This window comes from Silurus aristotelis, assembly GCF_946808225.1.
Source record: "Silurus aristotelis genome assembly, chromosome: 16".
NCBI classification, from domain to species: Eukaryota; Metazoa; Chordata; class Actinopteri; order Siluriformes; family Siluridae; genus Silurus; species Silurus aristotelis.
The window spans coordinates 25,489,601-25,499,600 of NC_139589.1; the positions used below are offsets into that span (position 1 = coordinate 25,489,601).

Below are 10,000 nucleotides of genomic sequence, written 5' to 3' on the forward strand. Positions count from 1 at the left end.
TACAGATGTTTTCTCACCTGCGCAGGTGTCACAGATGACCATAAGCAGGTTGATGGAGGCCCACTCCGGGTTCGAACCACTGCAGTCTGCACACACTTTATTCCAGGGATTCGACCACAAACGCTGCGCCACCTCACTACAGGATAGAGCACTGCGGATCACCTCATCCAGATGTTCCAACCATAACATCAAGTCTCGTGAGGAGTCCACTGAGAAACTGAAACACACAACCATGGACAAGAAGAAGGAGAAGGAAGAGGAGAAAGAGGAAAACAAGTAGGAAGAGGTGGAGGAGGATAAAAAAGAGGAGAAGAAGGAGCAGGAAAAGGAGAAGTAGGAGGAGGGAAGGGAGAAGGAGGGAGGAAGAGGAGGGGGAAAGGAAAAAGAGGAAGAGAAGGAGAAGGAAAAGGAGGAAGAGTAGGAAGAAGAGGAGGAGGAGGAGAAGAAAAATGAGAAGAATGAGGATTAGGAAGCGGAGGAGAAGGAGGAAGAGGTGAAGAAGGAGGAGAAAGAGGAGGAGAAGGAGGAAGAGGAGAAGATGCAGAATAGATGATATTTGAGGTTTTAATGGAAATAAAAGCTCTGCTGGAGAACAGGAAGTACAGAAAGGACAGGAAGTGACTCACTTGAATGTTCTGTATGGTGTGATGAGGCTGAAGTTGTGGCGTCCGTTCTGTTGTACTGAAGCCACGTTCATGGACACCAACATCGTCCCGATCCCTAAATTAAAGTCCTGCAGGATATTGAGGAAAAACGTATCTGCTGCATTGTGACCTGAAATATTTCACTATTTATTTAAAAAACATTCACACAGCTGTAATGTGGGAAGCCAAAAGAGTCAAAAGCTGATTGAATAGAATGAATGTAAATGATGGAATGGTGACTCCTGCCATCTTTGCTCTGGTCTTTACCTCCTTACTGTTGTAGAGATACAGGTTGTGTCCACTGATGGCGCCGTACACTTTGCTACGTGGTTCCTTCAGGTTCAGAGGGCCGTGATAACGAGGAGCTGGAGGAGGTTCTCGTCCTCGAGAGGCGAGCAGTGATGTGACCCATCCCACCTTCACATCTGTACACACAACATTACACACACACTTCAGCTGAGATTCCACAAAACGTTCCTGACTGAATAAAGATGAGAAACAGTGGATATCAGTCATCTGTAGAACATACTGCTAACGCTAACTCTAACGCTGTAGTTAATATCAACAGTCTGCTACACTGACTCAGGACTACAGTTTGCTCTGATCTCCATCACTGCACCTCAACACAATAAATGGACATTCGGTGGAACCCAGATGAGGATGAGGTTCCCTCTTGAGTCTGGTTCCTTTCAAGGTTTCTTCCTTCTGCATCTCAGGGAGTTTTTCCTTCACCACAGTCTCCACCGACTTGTTCATCAGGGACAAACTTACACTTATAAACAACATCTTCATTTTTATCTCCACATCATCTGTGTAAAGCTGCTCTGAGACCATGTTCATTATTAAAAGCTCAATACAAATAAACATGAATTAAATTAATAAAACTTTAAACACTGACACTTTCATCAGATGTCTTGTGGGAGAACTTGATCCAGGACTGATAAAGAGTGTGTGATCTCAGAGCAAAACACCTGAGGAACACCTGCATCATCTCACCTTCATTGTGAGCCATGAACTCAAAGTGTTTCTTGCGGAAGTGGATGAAGAAGCGTCCTCGGTCCAGCTGACGCACATTGGTGATGCTCGACACGTGGAACACGTACTCTGAAAACTTGTCCTGCATGAATGGAATGTGAGGACGTCATGAAGAATGTTTCAGTAACAGAACAAAGGAATGAAAGAAGAAGAGAGAAAGAAGTTTAGAATAAAACAGGAAATTCCTGACGGCTCACTTCCTCTGATCACTTATTTTAATGAACTCACTGAGCGTTTCCTCCACAGAGACATCACCTGTCCATCAAACATCGTCCACAGCACATTGTGTCTTCAGGAATAAAAACACAAAGAACACCTTTTATTAGACAGAACTGCAGTGGGAGGAGCCTGAGTGAGTAAGTGGGCGGAGCTAATACACTCACATGATCCTTTGCCACTATATAAACATTCACATTTCGTGAGTTCCTGTTTATCAGACTTTTCAACATTAGATTTTTTTAGATCATTCCTGATCACATGACCCCCAGCCTTTCTGATGTGAAGGTATCGTCCGGCCCTGAGTCATGTGATCATTATAACGTCATGAACGTGAAAATGTGAACGTGTTATCTCTTAGCTACTTGCGGCTCTTCCAGACATCCAACCAGCTGGAACGTGACACGACGCTGTGGGAGTTCTCCTCAGGCTGGACGGTGTTTCCTGCTGCTGCTGAAGATTTCCTGCGACTCACACGGATGGTAGCAGCGCTGAAGAACCACAAGGAACAAGAGCATTAACGGAGAGCTTTACGAGAACAAACAACTCCATGTGCAGTGAGCAGCGTACTCTTCCTGAATCCTGAACTTTCAGGACAGACCTGACCCAGAGCCTGGAACTAATCACCACCTAAAGGTGCCACAGTGGAGCTTCAGGAGGTGCTTCTGCTCTTCTCAGATCAAAAGACTGACAGAATCAAAAGGTGGAACTGATGCCTCCATTCAGTCCTGCTCCTCTTATCTGGATCACCCCCCTCCCCACACACACACACACACATACACACACACACACACACACACACACACACACACACACACACACACACACACACACACTTACCGTGGTTTTTTAGGTCTTTGACAGGGTTTCTTCCCTGTTGGTGGCTTTGATGGAGAGATGTGTTCAGCATTCTGGACCTGTGGAGGGCTGAGTGAGAACAGCAGATCAGTTCAGTGTAACTCAGGAGTGTGAGCTAAATGTTCTAAACGTGTATTGTGGTATCTAACCCACCTCTCAGTGCTGGAGAAGCTGAAATGTTCTGCAGGAGGATGGTTGTTAAGTGCTGAGTGTGAGTTTTGGGTGAGGAGCATCATGGGGAATTCATCAGTTGAGGAATCGGACGTAGCGCTCTCCTTCACCCATTCAGATAAACTTTTAATGTCCTCATCATCAGACGCTGAGGGACTTTCAGGAGGAGTAGCAGGCCATGCAATCTTCTCCACAATATCGCCTCCTCCAGGAGGGTCTTCAGGACGATCAGCTGGAGAGAAGCATGAGTAACCATTCAGCACAGACATACCACAAAACACAGTATGTTAATATCACACACACACACACACACACACACACACACACACACACACACACACACACACACACACACACACACACACACTAATCTCACTGTGCTTACACTCAAACCACACACTGTGTTCTGGTATGAGCAGGTGTAATGATCTGGACAACGAACCCAGGTGCATTTTATCTACCAGCTGATCAACTCTATGCGAAGGAGGTGTGTTGCCCTGCGTGAGGCAAATGGTGTCACACCAGATACTGACTGGTTTTTAGACACACACACACACACACACACACACACACACACACACACACACACACAATGCAGTAAAACTGCACATTTTAGAGTTTGTGTTTATAATTTTGTTCAGTGTAATAAACACCACGGTGTGTGTGTGTGTGTGTGTGTGTGTGTGTGTGTGTGTATATGTGTGCGTGTGTGTGTGTGTGCGGGTGTGTGTGGTTTTTCTTGTTCTTCCTGTAATCCATAAACACATCAACATTCCAGAAAGCAGTGTCATTGTTGTACTTGGATAATAAAATGTACCTGACTCTGTCACGCCAGGGTTTTTACTGTCTGTCTCGCCTTCATCCTGAGCCACGTTACTGCACAACACACACAAACACACACAGTTACAGAATTAATAATGACAATAATAAAGATGATGATGATGATGATGATGATGATGATGATGATGGTGGTGCAGTAACTCACCTGTCGCAGGAATCGCTCTGTAAACTCCTCCTGAGCATGTAGCGAGTCCTGGGCTTCGGCACTGGAGGGCTCATGGCACCGCTGAAGGAGACGCTGACGGGACAAGAGTTTATTTTTTTTAAACACAAAATCAGATTCACTCCAAAAGAAGGTCATGATCACATCATCCTACTGCCAACACGAATGAGCAGGTGTCTGAGAGCGTCTGATCAAATCCAATCATAAACTACTACATGATGAAACGAGAACATCAGTAATCCAAATAAAAAAATATATTATTTTATTATCTTTTAATTCTGTAACTGTATTAAAAGTTTATCTACAAATAATAAAACACAGACGGGACGCAGGAGAGTCCCACTGATTCTTCTATTCATAATAAACCAATAAAATATTAACCCACAAAACACTAAAATATCAAAACAGAATAACATTTCATCACACACACACACACACACACACACACACACACACACACACACACACACACACACACAGCTGATTTTTTAAACCAATAAAAGCAGGATAAAAGTAAATAATAAAAGTTTAAAGTGAAACTGAGATTGTGGAGCCGCTTACCTTCAGACACTCTGTGAACGTTCTTCACAGAACTGAAAGCTTCTCAACTCCTGCTCAGAGAACAAACTGGTTCTTGTTCCGGTTCCTCCTGTGTGACCTGTGTCATGCTCAGCCCCAAAACTCTCACTCTCAGCCTGTCTCACTCTCAGCCTGTCTCACTCTCAGCCTGTCTCACTCTCAGCCTGTCTCACTTTCAGCCTGTCTCACTCTCAGCCTGTCTCACACACTTACTTTCACAACACACACACACACACACACACACACACACACACACACACACACACACACACACACACACACACACACACACAGATACAGTTTGTAAACAAATGATCAGAACACTGATATTATAAACAGAATAAACGGTGAAATAAAGAACAAATTAACAAGAAAATGCAGTATTTATAACAATATTATAAAATAATGAATGCAGTTTTTCTCAGCTGCTTTTGTCAAATCAGTAAAGTGTAAATCAGTAAAGTGCATTTCTCAAAACAACGTGTATTAACAGCACATCACATTGAATTTACTGCAAAAGCCTGAACTTTTTTTTAAATCCTCACTTCATCTCTTTGAAAAGTAAGTATTTGTGTCACAAATGACTAAATGATGTGGAGGCTGAAGAAATCTGCAAAGCAACAGAGAAAAACTGTAAGAAACACTTAGTTTAATATATATTTACTCCATATTATTGTGTACGTCATTCGATGCAAAATGGTTAAATCAGGTGTCATCATCTGTCATCTTAAATTTCTATTAAACTTTTATTTATAAATGTGTTGAATTGATGAATTGTGCAGATGAATCTTGAAGGTCACTAATGAAGGCGACTGAACGACATCAGATCAACCAATAATCAACCAGTTCTCTAAAACAGGTCAAAGGTGAATCTCGTGAACTGTCAGTTGTCACCGGAGCAAAACACAAAAATAAAAATTTTGAAAATGTATGAACAACTAAGAAACCGACACTAATACAGTACAGTAAAAGTGTAAATTCAGTCTCTTTCAATGAATATAAATCAAATATTCAGCAAATAAATAAATTTGTGCTGCTGAAAGTCATAGATGCCGAACAAAAGAAATTCAATTTTGTGTATTTTCAGTCTCTGTGATGCAAAACGTAGTTTATATCAACAAATCCTGAAACTGTGCAGCATCATACTGATAACATCACTTAACATTTTGATGATTTTGTTTGTAAACAATGAGAAAATGAGTTTTCATTCTGATGGGAATGAGATGTTCACTGACACAAATATTTACTTATATAAAAGATGATTTGAGGATTTTGATAAAAGTTCAGGCTTTTGCAGGAAATTCAATGTTGTTGTGCTGTTTGTACAAATTGTTTTGAGAAATGCACTTCACTGGTTTGCAAATATTAAGAATGATTCGACAAAACGCTCCAAAGCAGCAAAGTGTGAAGTTCACACCTGTTACTAGAAGAAACTCATTCGCAATCCTCCCCTTTAAAAATAACTTTTAAGTCTTTTGTGTTGTTGTTTTACACGTCTGCTGATCAGCTCATGAGTCATTTGGGTTTCAGTCTCAAAAATGAAGCTTTCACAAACACCACAACACACACACACACACACACACACACACACACACACACACCTCAGAACACACGTCGATTTTAGATTTCCATAAATTTCCAGTTACAACCTCAGTGTGTGTTTTAGTACTGACATTTATAACTCAAGTTTTCTTTTGGAGTAACATTACAACATAACTTCAGCAACCACTCACAATTCAAACACACGTCACTTCATACACACGTCACTTCTCTAATTATTTTAACTAAAATCTCAGCATTACTGAAAAACTCTCTCATAACTCTGTACTTTTTTTTATATTATATTATATCACATTATGTTTCTGCTCAGTGAATCAAGTTCAGTAGAAAAAGTTTCCTGGAGAGGAAAAACATCCTGATGTACTATATTTCATCATTTATATGAAGATCAGCAGAGTGAGTTCAGTCAGATCTCAGGCTCTGAGGAAAGAAAGTTCTCAGGCTGGAACTTTACTCCTCCTGTTCTGCTCTTAATCCCAAAATCAATCTATTGTTCCTGCACTAAAGTGAATGTTTGACTGTTTTTCTTATACAGAAGTAGTGATGGACCCTCAGCACTGGTCATGTGACCTAGGGCTTGTCCACATTTCACACACACACACACACACACACACACACACACACACACACACACACACACATACACACACACACACACACACACACACACACACACACACACACACACACACATACAGTGGGGCAAAAAAGTATTTAGTCAGCCACAAATTGTGCAGGTTCTCCCACTTAAAAAGATAAAAGAGGACTGTAATTTTTATCATAGTTACACTTCAACTCTGAGACAAAATGAGAAAAAAATCCAGAAAATCATTGTCTAATCTTTAAAGAATTTATTTGCAAATTATGGTGGAAAATAAGTATTTGTTCACTTACAAACAAATCTTGATTTATGTCTCTCACAGACCTGTAACTTCTTCTTTAAGAGGCTCCTCTGTCCTCCACTTGTTTCCTGTATTAATGGCACCTGTTTGAACTGGTTATCAGTATAAAAGTCACCTGTCTACAACCTCAAACACTCAGACTCCAAACTCCACTATGGCCAAGACCAAAGAGCTGTCAAAGGACACCAGAAACAAAGCTGTAGACCTGCACCAGGCTGGAAGACTGAATCTGCAGTAGGTAAGCAGCTTGGTGTGAAGAAATCAACTGTGGGAGCAATTATTAAAAAATGGAAGACCTACAAGTCCCTCGATCTGGGGCTCCACGCAAGATCTGGTGAATGACCTGCAGAGAGCTGGGACCAAAGTAACAAAGGCTGCCATCAGTAACACACTCAAATCCTGCAGTGCCAGACGTGTCCCCCTGCTTAAGACAGTACATGTCCGGGTCCGTCTGAAGTTTGCTAGAGAGCATTTGGATGATCCAGAAGAGGATTGGGAGAATGTCATATGGTCAGATGAAACCAAAATAGGACTTTTTGGTAAAAACTCAACTTGTCGTGTTTGGAGGAGGAAGAATGCTAAGTTGCATCCAAAGAACGAAAAGGTCAAAGAGCGAATGTACAATATACACGCACTAAATTGTTATATTGAGCGCTAAATAACACTTTATTGTTCACAAACCGAAGTTTAATTTACGATAGATGCTCTCTTCACGAAGGCTGAGGCGAGACTGGGAAGATCCTTTCCCTCGCTCCACGTGGGTCGGGGGAAAAAAATGGTCGATAAGCGGGTGCAAATTTCGGTCGAAAAACTGTTTGCTAAGCGAAAAGTTTGATGTCCGAGCCGGTCGATAAACGGGGTACTAAAGTGTATATATATATATACACACACACACACACACACACACACACACACAGACACACAAAGAGTTACAAACTTTATTGGCTGAGTTTAAGCAAAGCAAAGCGATAATCACACAAACATTATTATAATTAGATCATTAATATGTTAAAAAAACATACAGGAGGGAAATGGATCAAATATTACAAAAAAAGAAGCATAAATGAAACACTAGTACTCACTCCACGGAGTAACGTTCTTCTACTACTAACATTAACATTAATAATAATAATACCAATAATAGAGCTGATATGAACATTAAGACTTTCATTTAAAACATTTAAATGATATTCAGAATTCATATTTAATCTGCTTGGAATTATGATGTAATGAACTGTATATAAAACGAATAAAGAAAATAAAGTGTTCTTTTTTAAACTTGGTGTTGGTACGTGATCGTGGTATAGGGTGATAATCCACAGGTTCTGTAACATTCAGCTTCCATTTTCCTTCACATTTCCAGTTTATATATATTTCTTTATGTTCATATACAGTACAAATATAATATACAATATAATAATGGGGTAATATGAGATTAATAATGATATATACAGGTCGTCTCTGAGTTACGAAGGAGATGCGTTATGATGACATGGTGTATCCTACTCAGGAGTCTTAAAGAATCTGATCAGTATGGAGCAGTTTTCTGTCATTTATTCATCGTTTAACACATTACAGTACATCATTTAGCAAAAATGAGCATTTTACACTACTGTAATGTATAAACTATACAGAATTTACAGTATGTAGGCAACAGCGGGTGTGTGGAGGGCGGAGCCTAACACAATCTGTTTCAGATCAAAAGAACTGAGACATTCTGCATATACACTGCTTTAGCGTATCTCTATGTCATCGTAATATGGGACCATCGGAACTCAGGGACTACCTGTAATTATATCAGTACTCAGAGTTCATCTCTCAGTGAGGATTAAACACTGAAATTCCACACATCAGTATTCAGACCTCAAACCAAACTACGGACACACATCTTACATCAGAGTTACACACTCGGGGGTGGAGCTTATCTAAAACACCACCCACTCTGGGTTTTAATCCTGTAATCCTGATAATGTTTAGAAATACAGGAAAATAAAATAATATTGTGATTATAGCATAAATTGTGTTTTTAAATATTATTACATTTACCTTATTTTATTACCCAACATTTATTCCCATTCTTAGGGTTCCTCGTCTCCAGGGGTTGGAGCAGAACATTTACTTCAGCTGTGTGTTTTATTTACTCATTTCTATTCAAACCTTAAAGACTAATAAGGAAATAACTTCCGTCTCAGCAGGAGTAAATGATTAGCTAACTGGCTAAAAGGCTAATTAATATGGAGGTCTTTATAGCTACAAGTGAAGAAAGCTAACAATGTTCAGCAGATCCTTCATCAGCTTAGCATCTCATGTGAGCTCTCAGGCATGTCCGAGATTATTATTATCATCATCATCATCATCATTATTATTATTATTATCAGTAGTATTAGCATTAATATTGTTGCTTTAGATTGTATCTGTATATTTGCTAGTTGTCGCTAGCAAACATTCGCATAAAAATCCAACTGCCAACAAGTTATTAAAATTCATTATTACACGAAATATTTTACAAAAGTAAGATTATAGTATCAACACAAAAATACCTGTACCATTTTGTCTTCTATATTATGTATAAAATCAGGATGAGCAAGAGAATGAAAACATGAATTCCAGCCTTGGAAGCAGCGTTCTGACCAGGGTCTGAGAGAGAGGGGGGGGAGAGAGAGGGGGGGGGAAGAGGGAGAGAGAGAGAGAGGGGGGGGTGAGAGAGAGAGAGAGAGAGAGAGGGGGGGAGAGAGAGAGAGAGAGAGGGGGGGGGAGAGAGAGGGGGGGGGAAGAGAGAGAGAGAGAGGGGGGGGAGAGAGAGGGGGGGGGAAGAGGGGGAGAGAGAGAGAGAGGGGGGGGTGAGAGAGAGAGAGAGAGAGAGAGGGGGGGAGAGAGAGAGAGAGAGAGAGGGGGGGGGGGAGAGAGAGGGGGGGGGAAGAGAGAGAGAGAGAGAGGGGGGGGGGAGAGAGAGAGAGAGAGAGAGAGAGGGGGGGAGAGAGAGAGAGAGAGAGGGGGGGGGGAGAGAGAGAGGGGGGGGGGGAAGAGAGAGA

The 10,000-nt window shown here is 41.0% G+C and overlaps 2 protein-coding genes across 3 annotated transcripts in view; both read right to left on the bottom strand.

Annotated features, from left to right (window-relative positions):
* Nucleotides 1-4,639, bottom strand: part of LOC310739531 (arf-GAP with Rho-GAP domain, ANK repeat and PH domain-containing protein 1) — a 9,150-nt gene extending 4,511 nt beyond the window's left edge. The window contains exons 1-11 of one of the 2 annotated variants that reach the window (XR_014537411.1): nt 4,489-4,639; nt 3,910-4,002; nt 3,742-3,800; nt 2,907-3,156; nt 2,736-2,822; nt 2,261-2,386; nt 1,908-1,968; nt 1,641-1,761; nt 912-1,069; nt 627-733; nt 18-217 (exon numbers count right to left, since the gene is read on the bottom strand). Coding sequence is in view for 1 of the 2 variants with exons in the window: in XM_083565499.1 (XP_083421625.1) it covers nt 18-217; nt 627-733; nt 912-1,069; nt 1,641-1,761; nt 1,908-1,968; nt 2,261-2,386; nt 2,736-2,822; nt 2,907-3,156; nt 3,742-3,800; nt 3,910-3,983 (1,243 nt within the window). In the remaining variant the exon portion in view is untranslated. The remainder of the gene's footprint in view (nt 1-17; nt 218-626; nt 734-911; nt 1,070-1,640; nt 1,762-1,907; nt 1,969-2,260; nt 2,387-2,735; nt 2,823-2,906; nt 3,157-3,741; nt 3,801-3,909; nt 4,003-4,488) is intronic. The other variant, XM_083565499.1, reaches the window with a different exon arrangement.
* Nucleotides 4,640-9,509: 4,870 nt separating this feature from the next.
* LOC310739555 (uncharacterized protein) overlaps nt 9,510-10,000 on the bottom strand; it is a 5,916-nt gene continuing 5,425 nt past the window's right edge. Inside the window, exon 6 of the mRNA XM_083565549.1 lies at nt 9,510-9,605. Within this exon, the coding sequence (XP_083421675.1) occupies nt 9,526-9,605 (80 nt within the window). The 3' untranslated portion in view covers nt 9,510-9,525. The remainder of the gene's footprint in view (nt 9,606-10,000) is intronic.